The 19,215-nt window shown below is 38.3% G+C and overlaps 2 protein-coding genes and 1 non-coding gene across 3 annotated transcripts in view; 2 read left to right on the forward strand and 1 right to left on the reverse strand.

The window, feature by feature from the left end:
• DNAJB4 (DnaJ heat shock protein family (Hsp40) member B4) overlaps positions 1-19,215 on the reverse strand; it is a 44,252-nt gene that overhangs the window by 21,093 nt on the left and 3,944 nt on the right. The window lies entirely within an intron of this gene.
• Positions 5,548-6,166, forward strand: LOC123859470 (fatty acid-binding protein 5-like). The gene is given in 1 exon segment (XM_045897373.1): positions 5,548-6,166. A coding segment is annotated over 1 exon segment (408 nt). The 5' UTR covers positions 5,548-5,557; the 3' UTR covers positions 5,966-6,166.
• Positions 7,371-7,476, forward strand: LOC123860668 (U6 spliceosomal RNA). Its single transcript, XR_006794789.1, has one exon. It is a non-coding gene; the product is annotated as a U6 spliceosomal RNA (small nuclear RNA).

Raw genomic sequence — 19,215 nt, forward strand, 5'->3', positions numbered from 1 at the left:
GAAGACGAAATCAGAGAGGGAGACAAACCATAAGAGACTCTTAATCATAGGAAAAAAACTGAGGGTTGCTGGAGGGGAGAGGGGTAGAGGGATTGGGTAACCAGGTGAGGGACATTAAGGAGGGCATGTGATGTAATGAGCACTGGGTATTATATAAGACTGATGAATCACTGACCTCTACCTCTGAAACTAATAATACATTATATGTTTATTAATTCATTTAAATTTAAAAATGGAAAAACAAAACAAAAATATATATGTGAAGAATTCTTAAAACTCAACAATAAGAAAACAAACCAATTAAAAAATGGGCCAAAGACCTTAACAGAAACCTCACCAAAGAAGATATAAAGATGGCAAATAAGCATATGAAAAGATACTCCATATCAAATGTCATCAGTGAAATGCAAATAAAAACAAATATACCACAACAAAGCTATTAGAATGGCCAAAATCCAGAACACTGGCAATACCAAATGCTGGCAAAGATGTAGAGCAAAAGGAATTCTCATTCATTGTTGGTGGGAGTGCAAAATAGTACACTTTGGAAGATAATTTGATGGTTTCTTAGAAAACTAAACATATACTTATCATATGACCCCACAATCATGTTCCTTGGTATTTACTCAAAGGAACTGAAAAACTAGGTCTACACAAAAACCTGCACATGGATATTTATAGCAGCCTCATTCGTAACTGCCCAAATTTGGAAGCTTGGAAGCAACCAAGATGTCCTCTAGTAGGTGAATGTGATAAACTATGGTCATTCAGACAATGGAATATTATTCAGTACTAAAAAGAAATAAGCTAGCAAACCATGAAAAGACATGGAACTATAAATGTATATTACTAAGTGAAAGAAACCAGTCTGAAAAGACTATATACTATATGACATTCTGGAAAAGGTAAAACTATGGTGACAGTAAAAAAAAAAAAAAAAAAATCAGTGGTAGTTGGGTTAGTGGGAAGGGAAGGATAAATAGGTAGAGTACAGAGGATTTTTAGGGCAGTGAAACTGCTCTGTATAATACTGAAATGGTGGGCACATGACCTTATACATTTGTCTAAATTCATAGAATGTATAACACCAGAAGTGAACCCTAATGTAAATTATAGACTCTGGGTGATAATGATGTATCAATTTAAATTCATTAGTTGTAAATAAATGTCCTATTTAGTGGGAGACATTGATAATGGGGTGGGGGGATTGTGCATGTGTGGAGGCTTATGGGAAACCTTCCACTCAATTTTGTGTGAACCTAAAACTGCTCTAAAAAAAAATAAAGTTTACTTAAAAATTTAAAAATAAATGTGAAAAAGGTACAATGTTTGTATTCTTAAAATACGTTTTTTGTTTTGTTTTGTTTTTAAGTAATCTCTACACCCAACGAGGAGCTTGAACTCATGACCTGGAGATCAAGAGTCGCATGCTCTACTGACTGAGCCAGCCAGGTACCCCTTAAAATATGTATCTTTGATTTTAGAGTCAGATCTTTCCAGCCCTAATTCCTGTTGCTGCAGTTTCTGTTGTAAGTTTGGAACTCAGATGCTAAATTTTAGAAAAACCTTAGACTTTGAGCATGAGTTACAATACCTAAAAATTTTGTCATCATTACAAATGCAAATTTATCTCTAGGGAAAAAAATAGAAAAATATTAAAGAGATTCATTTCTTACTCCATCTAGGTTATAAGACAGAATAAGTAAACTTAAGGCAAGTGTCTATAAGACATTAAACCCTATTTAAATGTTCTAGAAATCCTATTTTTTTCTTAACTATAAAATGTCCTTCTTTAGGTTATTACAGTAATTTGGACTCGTATTTGGAATTAAACAGTCAACAGAATTTGAGTGCATATTGTATAGTATTTGATGAGTACTATAAAACTTGTTTTAAAAGGTGGATATTATCATAGTGAACATTTTCCATGAATAAAGTATCTCATTCAGCAAATATTTACTAAGTGCTTACTATGTGCTATAAAAGAGATACACAACATCCTCACTTTCATTCAACTCATATTCTAGTGGGAGAAGACAACCAAGAAACGAGTTAATAAAGAAATGATAGAATTTTAGATAGTTTGAAGTGCTTTGAAGAAAAATTTTAAATGTTTCTAAGGCAGGAATTGATGGAGAAGGGCTACCTTACCCAGGATGGTCAGGGAAGACCTCGCTGTTTAGCTCTGCTTTAAGAATTATACTAAAAATTTGGCACTAAGATAGGTAGAGGAAAAGAGGCAAGGCTAGGTATCACAGTTTTAAAAAACTATAATGCTTTCAGAAGAGCAAGTGGACTGGTGAAGAGCTCTTAATGACCTCTTTGATTCTATTATCAAGAAATGTATTCAGGGGCACCTGGCTCAGTCGGTTGAGCGTCTGCCTTTGGCTCAGGTCATGACCCCAGGGCCCCTGGATCGAGCTCTGCATTGGGCTTCTTACTCAGCGGGGCATCTGCTTCTCACTCTGCCCGCAACCCTGCTCTCATGCTCTCTCTCTTACTCTCTCTCAAATATTAAATAAAATCCTTAAAAAAAAAAAAAGAAATGTATTCAGCTCTCTTCACCTTTTCCATTTATTCCCCCCTTCCCCATGACCAATCTGTACATATCCCTCCAAGCCTACGGCTAACAATCAAGTTAAACAGTTTGATACACATAGGGTAACAATTAATGGCTTTAAGTAAGTGTGTTATGTAACTGTCACAGGATTTAAGGGACCATTAAGCCATAGAGAGTAGACGATGAAACTTGGAATGAGAGGAATTGGTTCTAATATTCCTAGCTTCAGTATTTAGCATCTATATGAAGTTCTGGAAAAATGACTGTATCTCTGAGACTCAGATCCCTTATTCTATGAAATAGATAACATCATTTATCTCATTAGACTGACATAAAGAATGAGAAAATATGTGAAAGGGCTTTACAAAAATAAAATACATACAAATGTTAATTATATGCTCATCTTGGGCTGGTATGGGGAAGTTTTATAAAAGAAAAATATGAGCAGGGTCTTGAAAGATTGATAGGATTTAGAAAGAAAGAGGGGCATGGGGAAGGTTTTCTATTTGGACCGAGAACACAAAGCCCCATGGAAAAGAACATAAAATGTATGTGATACAGCAAAAAGACTGGTCAGATTACAGCATGGGATTTAGGAAGGCTCACATTAAGAAGCTGACAAAAGAAGTTATGGTTAGATTGTTGAGAGTTTTGAATGTCATTTTTTTAACTTAATGACTGCTCCTTCATGTTCTTCAAAAAGGGTCAATTCATTAGGTCTTTGAAAAAACTTTATTTTTCTACATAACCTCTATGCCCAATGTGGGGCTCAAACCCACAACCCCAAGATCAAGAGTGGCATGCTCTACCGACTAAGCCAGCCAGGAGCCCCAAAAACAAACTTTCTTTTAAAAGGTATTTGACATTCCTTTCTTTCTTTCGTTCATTCTTTTTCTTTTTCTCTTCCTTTTCTTCCTTTCTTTCTCTTTCTTTTTCTTTCTTTCTTTCTTTCTTAGATTTTATTTATTTATTTGTCAGAGAGAGAGAGAGCACAAGCAGGGGGAGCGGCAGGCAGAGGAAGAAGCAGACTCCCCGCTGAGCAGGGAGCCCAATGCAGAACTCAATTCCAGGACCCTGGGATCATGACCTGAGCTGAAAGCAGACACTTAACCAACTGAGCCACCCAGGGGTCCCAGGTATCTGACATTTCTTTTTTATTATTATTTTATTAAAAAAAACTTTATTAACATATAATGTATTATTTGTTTCAGGGGTACAGGTCTGTTATTCATCAGTCTTACACAATTCACAGCGCTCACCATAGCACATACCCTCCCCAATGTCCATCACCCAGACACTCCATCCCTGACATTTCTTTTTTTTTTTTTATTCTTATGTTAATCCCCATACATTACATCATTAATTTTAGATGAAGTGTTCCATGATTCATTGTTTGTGCATAACACCCAGTGCTCCATGCAGAATGTGCCCTCCTCAATACCCACCACCAGGCTAACCCATCCTCCCACCCCCTCCCCTCTAGAACCCTGTTTGTTTTTCAGAGTCCATCGTCTCTCATGGTTCGTCTACCCCTCCGATTTCCCCCGCTTCATTCTTCCCCTCCCGCTACCTTCTTCTTCTTTTTTTCTTAACATATATTGCATTATTTGTTTCAGAGGTACAGATCTGAGATTCAACAGTCTTGCACAATTCACAGCGCTTACCAGAGCACATACCCTCCCCAGTGTCTATCACCCAGTCACCCCATCCCTCCCACCCCACCCCCCACTCCAGCAACATCCCTGACATTTCTTAAGTGTCAGTTTACTTTGAAGCTAGTGAAATTACTTTCTTGGTTCTAAGGTATATTCTTGACAAAGTTTCATCAACATTTGTAAGCTTCGAGAGTAACAGTAAAAGATGTCAAACTAACCTAAAAAGAGAACAGAGCTGGGTGCCTGGGTGGCTCAGTCATTAAGCGTCTGCCTTCAGCTCAGGTCATGATCCCAGGGTCCTGGGATCGAGTCCCACATCGGGCTCCCTGCTCGGCAGGAAGCCTGCTTCTCCCTCTCCCACTCCCCCTGCTTGTGTTCCTGCTCTTGCTGTCTCTCTCTCTGTCAAATAAATAAAATCTTTAAAAAAAAAAAAAAAGAGAACAGAGCTTTTATCAGTCATAATTCTCCCTGGACTACTGTCTGTACCACTGGAATTTCCCAGCACTTCATCACTATAGTTATATTGGTAACTCCCAAAGTTTTCAAGTTTTAATACTGTGTCATTGCTTGATTTTAATACTTTTCCTGCAGAAAGCACTATAATTGAATATACACATTTAATTTTATTGAATTAATGGCTTTTACAAAAGAAAAGATTTACAACAAAATTTAAAAGTACAGGGGTACCTGGTTGGCTCAGTCTTGGAGCATGCAACTCTTGATCCTGGGGTTGTGAGTTTGAGCCCCATGTTGGGTGTAGAAATTACTTAAAAATAAAATTTTAAAATAAATAAACAGGGGCATCTGGGTGGCTTAGTCAGCTGAGTGTCCAACTCTTGATTTGGGCTCAGGTCATGATCTCAGGGTCATGAGATCCAGCCCCACATCGGGCTCCCCACTGGGTGTGGAGCCTGCTTAAGATTCTTTCTCTGCCGGGCGCCTGGGTGGCTCAGTTGGTTAAGTGACTGCCTTGGGCTCAGGTCATGATCCTGGAGTCCCGGGATCGAGTCCCGCATCGGGCTCCCTGCTCGGCAGGGAGTCTGCTTCTCCCTCTGATCCTCCTCCCTCTCATGCTGTCTCTCATTCTCTCTCTCTCAAATAAATAAATAAAATCTTAAAAAAAAAAAAAAAAGATTCTTTCTCTCCCTCTACCCCTCCCCTCTCCTCTCTCTCTAAAAATAAATAAATATTAAAAAATAAAAATAAATAAAATTTAAAAGTACACGCCTTCAAAAAAATAAGATAATGTGAAATTGCTTTAAGAAGTTTATAAAAATTAGGAAGCCATGCTCCCGATGCCCCACTCTGCTCTGCTTGCTAGGCCCACCGGCCCGCACCCACCATGGCCACCATTCAGCAGCTGGTTGGAAGATGGCGCTTAGTGGAAAGCAAAGGCTTTGACGAATACATGAAGGAAGTAGGAGTGGGAATGGCTCTGTGAAAAGTGGGTGCAATGGCCAAACCAGATTGTATCATCTCTTCTGACGGCAAAAACCTCACCATAAAAACTGAGAGCACTTTGAAAACAACACAGTTTTCATGTAACCTGGGAGAGAAGTTTGAAGAAACTACAGCTGATGGCAGAAAAACTGAGACCGTCTGCAACTTCACAGACGGTGCGTTGGTTCAACATCAGGAATGGGATGGGAAGGAAAGCACAATCACAAGAAAATTGGAAAATGGGAAATTAGTGGTGGAATGCGTCATGAATAATGTCACCTGTACGCGGGTCTATGAAAAAGTAGAGTAAAAATTCCATCATCATTGTGGACAGGAATTAGCTGTGAGGATGAACAAGCTCAGTTCAATGAGCAAATCTCCATACTGCTTTTTTTTTCATTACTGTGTTCAATTATCCTTATCACAAACATTTCACATGCATCTCTTTCAAAGTGTTGATTTAATTAGGATCATCCCTTTGGTTAGTAAATAAATTTGTGCTAAAAAAAAAGTTTATAAAAATTTAGGGGCGCCTGGGTGGCTCAGTCGTTAAGCGTCTGCCTTCGGCTCAGGTCATGATCCCAGGGTCCTGGGGTCGAGCCCCACATCGGGCTCCCTGCTCAGCAGGAAGCCTGCTTCTCCCTCTCCCACTCCCTCTGCTTGTGTGCCCTCTCTCGCTTTGTCTCTGTCAAATAAATAAATAAAATCTTTAAAAAAAAAATAGCCCAGTAACAACTTGCCCTTCTTTGTACCCTTTTTTACAAGAAGTCATTGAAAAACTTACTAGAGGACTAGTGAATATACAGTGAGCTAATCTCATACTTTCCTAGCATTTTGGAATTAGTTAAAATAAAGTATTCTCTATATTACTTTTTAATACTGAATCAGAGAGCTAAAAAAAAAAACTATAGAATTCTAGGTCATTTTAAATGGGTCTTGTAAATTGATATTTGATTATAACACTTTGACTATGTTGAAAGATCACATAATCTAGAGCAATGCTGTCCAACAGAAATATAAAGTGAGCCACATATGTCATATAAGCATTTCTAGAATCCACATTTTAATAAAAGTAAAGAGAAAAGTAAAATTAATCTTAATAATGTATTTTATTTAACCCAATAAATCTAAGATATTATCATTACAACATGTAATCATTATAAAGATAATAATGTTATTGAGTTAAAAAAATGACATTCAAAACTCTCAACAATCTGACCATAACTTTTTCTGTCAGCTTCCTAATATGAGCCTTCCTAAATCCTCTGCTATATAATCTGACCAGCTTTTTTGCTGTATCACACACATTTTATGCTCTTTTCCATTGGGCTTTGTGTTCTTAGTCCAAACTGAAAACCCTCCCCGTCCCCCTCTTTCTTTCTAAATCCTGTCGATAATAATAATCTTTTACACTCTTTTTTTGGCACTAAGTCTCAGAATCCAGAACGAATTTTACACTTATACAACATCTCAATTCAGATAGCCACATTTCAGGTCCTTAGCTTTCATGTGGCTAGTGGCCACTGTATCAGCCAGTGTAGACATAGAGGTTTCTATGAATCACCAGTGCTATAGTCCAATTTTTCAGAAATCTCAACCTATGAACTTAAGTCTCACACATACACATCTCTCACATGTGCATTTATGGGAAATAAAATCTTAACAGATGCACTCTAAAGAAAAGTCCATTTTTACTTATATAAAATAGTATCCCCGTGCTCACTTCAGCAACACATACACTATCGTTGGAATAACACTGAAAGATTAGCAAGGCCCCTGTGCAAGGATCACATGCAGATTTGTGAAATGTGTACTATCTTACGAAAAGGTAAATATGTGAGGTGATGGATGTGAATTAACTAGAGGGGAGGAATCCTTTCACAATGTAAACATATATCAAATTATCTGAAGTATCTTACAGTTTTGTCAATTTTACCTCAATAACATTGAAAAATAGCATCCCATTTGTTTTAAATATTTTTTTTAAATTTATTTATCTGACAGAGAGAGAAACAGCGAGAGAGAGGGAACACAAGCAGGGGGAGTGGGAGAGGGAGAAGCAGGCTTTCCGCGGAGCAGGGAACCCAGTGCAGGGCTCGATCCCAGGACCTTGGGATCATGACCCGAGCTGAAGGCAGACGCTTAACGACTGAGCCACCCAGGTGCCCCTAGTATTCCATTTTTTATCTTTAAGAAAAGATACTTGAGGGACGCCTGGGTAGCTCAGTCGATTAAGCGTCTGCCTTGGGCTCAGGTCATGACCTTGGGATTGAGCCCCTCATCAGGATCCCTGCTCAGAGGGCAACCTGCTTCTCCTTCTGCCCCTCCCCCTGCTCCTGCTCTCTCTCTCTCTCTCTCTCTCTCACATGCTTTCTCTCTCTCTCAAATAAATAAAATCTTTAAAAAAGGTACTTGTATTTTTTTGAAATGATACTTTACATTTAAAGTAGTGGGAATGGCTCCATTTACACATGTTCACTTAGTACATTTCTTTCACAGTGCTGAAAGTAAAAGCATCACTAGGAAATGAGGAACTTATGTGATTTTCACTTCATTCTTTTCTAAAGTTTCTCCTCTCATAAGGAGTCAGAGAAAGCATCAGAATCCGCTGGAAAACAAAAGGGAGCAGTCTGTGGCCACAGTGAAGTCAACGGTTCCTCAGAATAAGACAAGTAATACAAAGAAAAAAGTCTGTAGCACAGAGGAGAGGCAGGAAAGAACACAGGCTGCTATTTCACTGAACTGTTAGAATCTTAGCCAAGAGGCGCCTCGGTGGCTCAGTTGGTTAAGCATCTGCCTTCGGCTCAGGTCATGATCCCAGGGTCCTGGGATCGAGCCCCACATCAGGCTCCCTGCTCAGTGGGAAGCCTGCTTCTCCCTCTCCCACTCCCCCTGCTTGTGTTCCCTCTCTCGCTGTGTCTCTCTGTCAAATAAATAAATAAAATCTTTTTTTTAAAAAAAGTACAGAAGTGGTGAATAATGAAGGATCAACTGTATGATATACTACTACTGTTAATCTTCTACATTAATGATGATCAGTTAAAAAACTTTTTGAGCAACATCAGTATTAAATACAGTCACCCAAAGTAATGTCTCTGAAGTGATATTTCTTTGGCATGTGTAAAGGAAATGGTGTGGATGTATTCCACTCTTCCCTCTGGGCACGGAGCTTACTACCACTTTGAGACTCAGCCTCTAGTTGGGCAAATCTGAGTGCCAGCTTGGATTAGGCTCCCTTGACCTTGATTTCCCGTATTTTCCCCAGTATCTCCACTCTATCACTTATCACAACTACATAACCATCTGTGTGCTTATGCCTCACCCACAGGGTCGTAACATCCCTGAGAGTTCCAGTTTGGGGGTTTTTTCTACAACTTTTTTTCCCCCTAGTACAAAGCCTTATAATACATTGCTATTCAATTAACTTTTACTAAGTAAATAATTCAATGAAGTGAGAAATTACAGGGACGTAAAGTATGACTAGGATATAAAAAGACAAATGGGTAAATTTAAGTAATAAAAAGATAGAATGTGTACAACTTGCCAACCAACTGTATCTGGGGATTTGGAAAGATTTTAGGTTGCCCTGGTTTCTAGATTAAACAAAGGTGTGCTCATTTGGGCTACTACTGACAGTATAGAATGTAGAATATAGGAAGAGTACATTTGAAGGGAAAAAGGAGATCCACCAGAACATGCCTACCACCCTACTGATCACTCATTCATCTACGTTATTTCTGTACTTGGTAAATTTTATCGCTTGCTAAGACTGCATTCCTAATTACCATCTATGTTATAACAACTCATTTCTCTGGCTAACTCCCCAACTATAATGTAAGATCATATAGGGCAAAGATTTATTTGACTTCCAAAAACCTAGTAAAACAATATTTAATTGAATTGAATGTGGATGAAGATGTCCAGGAGAGAGTTGGATATTCTTAATTGGGGCTTAGGAAAAAAGTCTTGGCTGAAATAAAGCTTTAGAAAATATTGTAACACAGGTGGTATTTTAAAGCGGAAAAGAGGAATAATTTTGAAAGAATGAAAGACAGAACTTTAGGATACCCAGCATTTAAAGGGCACACCAATCAAGAGGAGACAATGAAAAACACTGAGCAGGAGCAGAGACCAAGTGAGAATGCAATGGCAGATACTACTGATTATGAACCAAATAGCTATTCCTAACTTCTTTCTCGCTTAACAGATACCAATTTCTTCCAAAATAATGAACTCAAGGAAGGGGGAGTTTCCCCAGTCCCGGGGGAGTGACTCATGGTTAGTTTAAATCAATCATAGTAATCACATTTCCTTTTGCCAGTGATTGGTGTAGTGGTGGCCAATGAGATGTAAGGGAAATGCTCTGGGGAACTTTAGGCAGACTGTCTTCCCTATAAAGAAATACCTACCCAGGAGAAACCCCAGCACTGCCTTTCTACTTTTGGAAAATGAAAACACAATGCTTGTTATCTTACAACCCTGAAGATAAACATCTGTGACACAATGAGAATGGTAGAGGGTAAAGAGAGCAAGCGGCTGGGTTCTCAATAGGGTTGTTGCATCTCTGAATCAATCCTGGAACCACCCATCATTGGACTTACTGTTAGAGAAATTCTGTTACTTGAAGGTGAAAGCATCCTGATACCACTAATGTCCCAAAATCAAAAGGAGTAGCATTTCATGAAGGATACAGGAAAGTCAAGAAAGGTAATAGAAGAGTACCCACAAAAGTGATTTTGGTTTCAAGAGTTATAGGTAATCATGGTAAGCACTCAAAAAAACATTAACTATGTGCAAGCACTATTCTAACAACAATATAACCTCATCTACTCTCTCACAACAATCCTCTGAAGTAGATGTAATTATAGGCAACGAAAAGCAAAAGCCAGAGTCCAGGGAATTGAACAAGAGGGGCATGAAAATAGAATAGTAAATTTAAACATTTCAAGAAAGTCATCTGAAGGAAAGAAGAGAATTGTATATAAAGGAGGGAATAAAGGAGGTTTTAAGATGGTCAAGAGAAGAAGAAAACAATGTAGAGGAAAATGAGATATATAAAAATACTTAAGAAAGGATTGTTTAGGTAAGGTTCAGAGAAGATAGGAGGGTTTGGTACCAAGAGTATAAGTAGATAAAATTTGAACAAAATGAGAAGTGGGCTCTGAGATTAACAGAAAATAGGTAAGGACCAATTTATAAATTTGAAGACAAGAGGATGGACTAGGAAGAACAAGAAGTTCATAGATGCTAGCCATGTTCTTTAAAAAATTTTTTAAAAAGGAAATCCACTACTACAGAGCTAAGAATGAAAGTAGAGCATTTGATAATGGTGATGGTCTGGCATAGCAGTTATGAGAAATAGGAAGGAAACTGATCGGAAACAAGTGAGATTAGTAAATTGGACCCGGCTGAAACCAAGAAATCATGATGAATAAACATTCATTTCTTTACAAACATTTTAAGGACCTTCCATATGCCAAAGCACCTTTCTAGGTACTGGGGATAGAGTTTGAACAAAAATTCCTGCCTCATGTACTTTACGTTCTAATGGGGAAGATAGAAGATATTTTTTTAAGAATTTTTTTTTTTTTAAGATTTTCTTTATTTGTCAGAGAGAGAGAAAGAGAGAGTGTGCACAAGCAGGGGGAATGGCAGTGGCAGGCAGAGGGAGAAGAAGCCTCCCCACTGAGCAAGGAGCTCAATGCAGGACTCGACCCCAGGACCCTGGGATCACAACTGGAGCCAAAGGCCCACGCTTAACTCTGAGCCAACCAGGCATCCCTATAAAGATTTTTTTTAAAGATCTTTTGAGAGAGAGAGAGAGAGAAAGCAAGCATGTGAGAGTAGGGGGGAGGGGTAAAAGGGGAGCGAGAGGGAGAGGAAGAGGAAGAGAATCTCTAGCAGACTCTGTGCAGAGCATGGAGCTCCACTCCAGGCTCAATCCCAGGACCCTGAGATCATGAGGAAACCAAGAGTCAGCCACTTAACTGACTGAGCCACCCAGGCACTCCTATAAAGATTTCTTAATAATTAAAAAATATATTTTTAAAGATTTTATTTATTTATTTATTTGAGAGAGAGAATGAGATAGAGAGAGAAAGCATGAGAGGGGGCAGGGTCAGAAGGAGAAACAGACTCCCTGCTGAGCAGGGAGCCTGATGCGGGGCTCGATCCTGGGACTCCAGGATCATGACCTGAGCTGAAGGCAGTCGCTTAACCAACTGAGCCACCCAGGTGCCCCAATAATTAAAAATATTTTAAAAAACACTACTATATGCAATGTTAGATGATGGTAGGAGCTAAGGAAAATAAAAGAATTAAAATTTTAGATGGGGTGGGCAGAAACGGCTTCACAGAGAAAATGGTATTTGTACTATGACCTAAAAGAGGAAAGGGAGAAAGCTACGTATAGATGTGGGGGTTGATACCAAGTAGAGGGAAATATCAAAGTACAGAAGTCTGGAGGTGAGGGAATGCCCGGCATCTTCGAGGTGCAGCTGTGTCAAAATGATGGGGTGGGGACATTCGGAGAAATAATAAGGGGCCAGATGGTGTAAAGTCTTGTAGGCTCCTAAAGACTTTGGTTTGTATTGAGGGAAGATGAGAAGCCATTGGAGAGTTTTATGCAGAATGACGGGATTGCCTTGATTTCTATTTTAAGAAAAGAGTGGGAAAGTATGGTGGGCAATGATGGAAGACCAATAAGAATGTATTGCAATAATTCAGGTGGTTTGGACAATGATGTAACAGTGGTGGTATTATTTATCTTAAAGGTAGAGTCAGTAGGACTTCCTGGTGAATCAAATGTGGGATGTGAGAGAAATCAATAATAACTACAAGATTTTTCAGTTTCAGCAAACGGAAAGAACAAAACTGCTATTAACTAATATAGGAAGATAGAAGAGCTGAGGGGTGGGGAATTGGGGAGTTCAATATTGGACATATTAAGTTTAAGATGCTTATTAAACTTACGAATGGTAGTATCTAATAAGCAGTTGGATATAGGAGTCTAGTATTCATAGAAGCAGTCCAGACGGAAGATAAAAAATTGGGAGTAGAGGTGAAATTAAAACCTTGAGGCTAGAGATTATACTAGAGTGAATGTGGATGGGGAAAAAAAAGTTCCAAGGACAGAGTCCTAAGATTCACAAATGCAGTAGTAATAATAACTATTACTAGGAAGGTGGGACCCTCTCCCTTATCCCCAGGAGATGAATCTTAATTATTCAGAACCAAGTACGTTACTTGCTAGAGTAAGCCTGTGATTCAGCTTTGGTCAGCACAAGGTTAGTCCGACTGGTGTTCAGGGGAAGCGGGTAGTAGAAAGGTTTCCTTGCTTTTTTAAAGACAAGAAACTTTCTTCTTCCACTTTACAGTTATGACTGCATACACTGGGAACCATGGCAACCCTTATGCAATCATTAGGAGCATTAAGCCACTAGCTGAGGATGGCAAAGGGCAAAGATGAAAAAAACATGGGTATCTCATGTATTGCTGAGCTGTAAATCAACCAGCCGTAGGGCCACTCTATGCCTGGATTTTTTGGTTATTATTTAATACGGGTTTTCATTACTTATGGGAAATAGCATCTGGTTATAATAATCTCATTTTTAATTTTCATAGCAATGCTTAGGGTATCAAAAAACAAACTGAAACTCAGGGGGTGCCTGGCTGGCTCAGTCAATAAAGCATATGACTTTTGATCTTGGGATCGTGAGTTTGAGCCCCACGTTGGGCGTAGAGTTTAATTTAAAAATAAAAACAGATTTAAACACAAATGAACAAACTGAAACAAAAAAGGTTAAAGTTGGCAAGGTTAAATAACCTAACACTTAGGTAACAAATGGTGAACTGAAGCTCATCTAACTCCAGTGTCTATTTTAAGTGATTAGGAGTTGTGGATTTAGAGTGGACACTACTGAAAGACAAGGGGAATGGGAGTTGGGAATTCTTTTTTTTTTTTTTTTTAAGATTTTATTTATTTATTTGAGAGAGAGAGAATGAGAGAGAGAGAAAGCACATGGGGGGGGGGGGGAAGGTCAGGGAGAAGCAGCCTCCCTGCCGAGCAGGGAGCCCGATGCGGGACTCCATCTAGGGACTCCAGGATCATGACCTGAGCCGAAGGCAGTCACTTAACCAACTGAGCCACCCAGGCGCCCTGGAGTTGGGAATTCTTGAAGGGACTGGCAAACTAAGGCCAGGAAGTAATAGAGATTGAAAGAAAAGGGAAGTGTCAGAAGAACAGATAGAGTAGATTAGTAAACAAGATAGAGAGTTCTTCTTAAGAGAAGAATATTAGAGTTGAGGATTTTTATTTTTTGAGTAGTGTGAAGACTAGACATAGGTTATGCCAATGAGAGGGAATGTAATTGTATCTTGAGTGCTCAGGGACTGATTGGTTACTATTTACTAACACACACTGTGGCATGCTATTTTATGTACTTGGGATTCAGTGCTAACTAAAATACACAAGATGTTCTGTGGAGCTCACACTTTGGTGTGAAGGACAGACAATAAACAAGCAAACAACTAGAACTTTGGTGAATATGGAGTTGCTGGTCAGAATAGTCAGAGGCACTCAGTAGCATCTGATTTGAGATGAAATTCCCTGGTTGTGGCTTGGCTAGCAACTGACGCCTTTACACAGGGTTGCACACAGAACACAAGTGAATGAGAATCAGGATGACAGTAACTGGCAATTATGTGAGTATTTCAAATAATTTTACATATGCACACTCAAGAAGTAAATGTTTAATGAATGAATGATCTGATCATTAAGTTTCTTCCATTCCAAGTCTTCAACCCATTACTAAATAAACTACAGGTTACTTTTTTAAAGATTTTAAGTAATCTCTACACCCAACGTGGGGCTCAAACTCACAACTCCAGAATATTCTTTGTTAGACTGATGCAAAGAACTATCTGAAAACAAAGATGGAGTCTTTGCAGTGATTCATGGTTTCATTCAATATTCACTCCCCAGAATAAGCTCCATGAGGGTAGGCATATTTGTCTATTTTGTTCACCACTGTATCTCCAGCACTTAGAACAATGCCCAGCATTTTTACTGAATCGAATAAATAAGCACCTACTGGATGACAGGTATTATGTTAATCACAAAGGTAAATAAAACAGTTCCCACCCTTAAGGAGTTTACCATTTTAAAGGCTCTAAGTAAAAATCTCTTGGTCTTCACCTGCATCAAAGTACATCCTTAAAGAGCAAGGTTGTTAAGAATCTAAAAGCATTATCTGTCCTGGATAAAAGAAATTTACTGTAGGCTTCATATGATCTTAAATTTAAAAAATAAACTACCATCCTATCTTGAAAAATTAGTATTTGTATCACTAGGTACTACAATTAGATGACCTGTTATAAACAATGATTATGGTAAATCAAAGAAAAATAACAATTTCAGATGCTCCTTTTAAAAATTTTAATTCCTTCTTTTCATTTTCCAATCCTTTCAAATATATCTTAAAAATGAAGTGAGAATATCAGTTAATATGAAGCAACATAAAAGAACAAACAGAATCAGAAGGCAAATTCCAAAGAGATCACTGCTATAAATAGAGACATGGAAATGTCAGGACAGAGAAGCAAAGTTCCACTAAAAAACAACAACAAAACTGTATGCCAAGTGGGCTTTACATCTCATACCCACCCATCTTCAGTTAAGGATTTCATTGGCAAAGATCCTCTTTAAATAATCTATTTCAAAGCATAAATGTTGTGAGTAAAGGTAGATGTCCTGATTACAAAAATCAAGATGTTTTTGGTTCTGCAAAGATTCTTCTTTCCTAAGAAGAATCTAAGAAGCAGAAAACCTCCAACTGAAATTTAACCCAATCACTGCTGCTTCAGAGTTCTTTGATGAAATTAAGAGCACTGGATTAGGAATCTAGTGTTGACTCTGCAATTAATCTTGTCACTTTGTGCATGGCTCTCAAGCAATCCAGGTCACAATTTCCTCCACCATAATATGACAGAAACAGATTAGATGATCTTCAAGGTCTTTCCAAGTCTGCTATCCTAAGAAAAATTGAGTGAAGCTTCTTTTCCATGCTATATAGCCTCAAAAGCCCCCAATATTCATAACCACATATTCTACAATTTGAACTATAGCTTTGCAGGGAAGTGGTAACTATGATAACAAACAATTCAATTTGATATTAAGATTTTACCAACATAAAAGCACCAAGCCATACTGGGCAAACCAAAGAGTAAGATCCAGTCCTCAACCAGCCCTCTTTTATAGAGAGAAAAGGGGAGAGAACAAGATCTCTGTGTTCAGAACATGTACTAGTCTAGCTGGGGAAACAAAATTTAATTAAGCTAAATTCTGTATTTATTAAACTTTTTGCATAAGAGGGCAGTTTTCAAACTGATAAGCGTAAGAATCAACTATTATGCTTTTTTTTCTTTAAATAAGAAATGTGGATTTCCTAAAACAAGTTTCATTAGGCCCAAATATCCACATTTTTAAAAAACACCCAGATAATGCAGGGTTTTTCTCAAACATACCCTTGTTTAAGAAAATCTGCCCTAGCTCAGATCAACAAAAAACTGATAGGGTTAAAAAACAGAAAATGCTTCTAGGGTGCCTAGGTGGCTCAGTTGGTTAAGCCACTGCCTTCGGCTCAGGTCATGATCCTGGAGTCCCTGGATGGAGTCCCACATCGGGCTTCCTGCTCGGCAGGGAGTCTGCTTCTCCCTCTGACCCTCCCCCCTCTCACGTGCTCTCTCTCTCTCAAATAAATAAAAATCTTAAAAAAAAAGAAGAAAATGCTTCTAGACCTTGAGTTCTCTTGACTATATGCCCATAACAACTAGAGAACAAATTATAAGGCATCAAAAATTAGCAAAAGTCTGATGGAGCAGTTATACTTCAGTGGCTCTCAAGTGTGGGCTGCACTTTAAGGATCAACTTAGGAAGTTGTTACACATACAGATATAGACCAGTGAAATCAGTCTCTGGAAGTGGGGGCTAGGGCTCAGCTTTATCATTTTCAATTAGCAATAATCGTGTCTGGGATATAGCAGCTCTCTGTAACCAATGCACTGAATTAAGTAAAAGATCAATGGAATTGGTTAGTCAGGTTAAGGTTGATGAAAAAAGATGATTTTAGGGCGCCTGGATGGCTCAGCTGGTTAAGCAACTGCCTTCGGATCAGATCATGATCCTGGAGTCCCAGGATTGAGTCCCGCATCGGGCTCCCTGCTCAGCAGCATTATATACCAGCTTTATTCTAAGTTATTGGGATGTATGCTATAGATTTAACTAAAATTACTCAGGAACTGGGTGGTAAAGCCAGTTTTTTGAGACAGATGCTGTCAGGAGTACCAAATTTTCAACCCAGCATTATCCCTACAGTAAGGGAGCATTATGGTATATCAGTAAGGGCAGGCAGCTCTGAATTTTTTTCACTAAATATTGTTATTCAATTTCCTATATATTTTATGATGCTGTGCTGTATCTCCCCTGATCCTGGTCAAAGGACAGATCCTGCTTACACACAGGCTGCCAAAAGATGTGTGCAACTAGCCAAACACTATTTATATATTCAAAGAGGCCCTGTGTATGATACAGTAAGGATGGTCCTTCTCTCATTAAATTTGAAGAACCCTGTAAAGTTGGGAAATAGTACTTTAGCAAGTCCCTTTCTCTTCCCCCATATATACCCTCTGCCTTCGCTGAAGGGCAAAGAAAATTTTTCTTATTCTCATGAAGAACCTTTGTCTCAAGCATTAATTGTTCTAAAAGATTAAACTATAAAGAATTTTAATTTTCCTAAGAGTCTGATTTTAAAACTCTTGGTATGCTTTTTTTGGGAGGTGGGCTATTTTGTAGAGGAATCCAATATGCCAACAGTACAAACACTATCATAGATGCTGTGTGGTAATACAGAGGAAAAATTAAAATTAAGCAATCCTATTCTTTTCTTGAAGAGCTTATAATCTAGTGATGTGGATTACAAACACATAAACCCCCTAAATAATGTATTTGAAAAATAACACTAATCATACCAAATATGTATGTATACACATAGGCTCTCACACATTCACACAGCATAGAGCACTATGTATATTTTAGTAAAGCATATTACTAATCCAACCAATGCAATTAACACAGAAAAACAAGCTTCTATCCTATTATACAACATATGGGTTCTTTAATTTTGTATGTAATATTTTTATTACATCAAGACCTGCCTTCTCATGAAGAACTTTGGCATATATCTTGATAAAAACAAATGCAAGTATTTTTAAAATCTAAGTAAGAAATACTAAGTTGTGAACCACACCACAGAAATTAGAGAGATCCATTTCATTACTTGACTTTTTATAGATTCTTCCATTCTTTCAACACAGGTTGCCTGGGTTCAGATCACTAACACTAACATGTGACCTTGGGCAAGTTAGTTAACTTACCTGTACCCCAGCAAAATGGAGATTTTAATAAGCACCTCATAGAGGTATTGTAAGAATAAATGAATTAAATACAGATAAAGCACTTAGAATAAGGCCCAGTATATAGCACTAGCCACTATAAGCTATTGCTGAGTGTGCTATGCAGTAAAGACACAGAAAAAGACATGGCCTTTATTGTCACCGACCTTACAATTTAGTGGGAATTCCAAATAAATAAGTGATACTACGCTATTATTGCCATGATGTAGTACATGACAACAAAGAATCCCTAAATTTTAGAGTTCTCTACAGGCTTTCTGGAAAAATGGAAATTACCAGGCAACAGTAAAATGGAAGAGGTGGGAAGTGTACCTGACAAAAAGGGAGCTCTGCAGTTATGGATAAGTGAGAATGATGAGGATAATAAAAGTCTGGATTTAGGGCAAATCAATGATCATAAGCAATATCCTAGTATTCTTCAGTCTTCTTACAGCCCTTAAATCAGGACAAACTATCAAATTTGGCAACCAAATTAGATAAGAAATTTCTAATAACTGAGGGTGAGAGGATGGTATTTTAATTTCTGAAAGGGTAAGAGACAGAAGTCACAGTGTAAAAACATAAGACTTTTTATTATCCTTTACTGTTGGCTACTTTTCAGAAACAGATTAAATTGCCCTCTCTTTTTGGTATGCCGGTAAAAGGAAGTTGTGTGACTTACCAAAGGGCACATGGGTCGTACTTGAACACAGATCCTCTTGGGCCTAGTCCAGAGTCCTTTCCACTATCTGGGGCTGCCTCCAGTTTCAGACACTGGTCAAACTGTTTTTCTCCAGTTAATTTGTGTTAACAACTTTGTTCTCTTATATGGGTGCCTGGGTGGCTCAGTTGTCTGCCTTTGGCTCAGGTCATGATCCCAGAGTCCTGGGATCGAGTTGCACATCAGGCTCCCTGCTCGGTGGGGAGTTGGCTTCTCCCTCTGCCCCTCCCCCCCAACTCATGCACTCACATGCTCTCTTAAAATAAATAAATTTATTTTTCTCACAAAAATAAAATCCTTAAAAAAAAATAAAATGCTAATATATACTGCTTCCATTCACACCTTAGTCTGAAATAGAATTCTAAAAACTCAGTCAAAAGGGATATAAA

This window comes from Mirounga angustirostris, unplaced genomic scaffold (assembly GCF_029215605.1).
Source record: "Mirounga angustirostris isolate CCGP_5_RB_7025 unplaced genomic scaffold, mMirAng1.0.hap1 SCAF_4, whole genome shotgun sequence".
NCBI lineage: Eukaryota > Metazoa > Chordata > Mammalia > Carnivora > Phocidae > Mirounga > Mirounga angustirostris.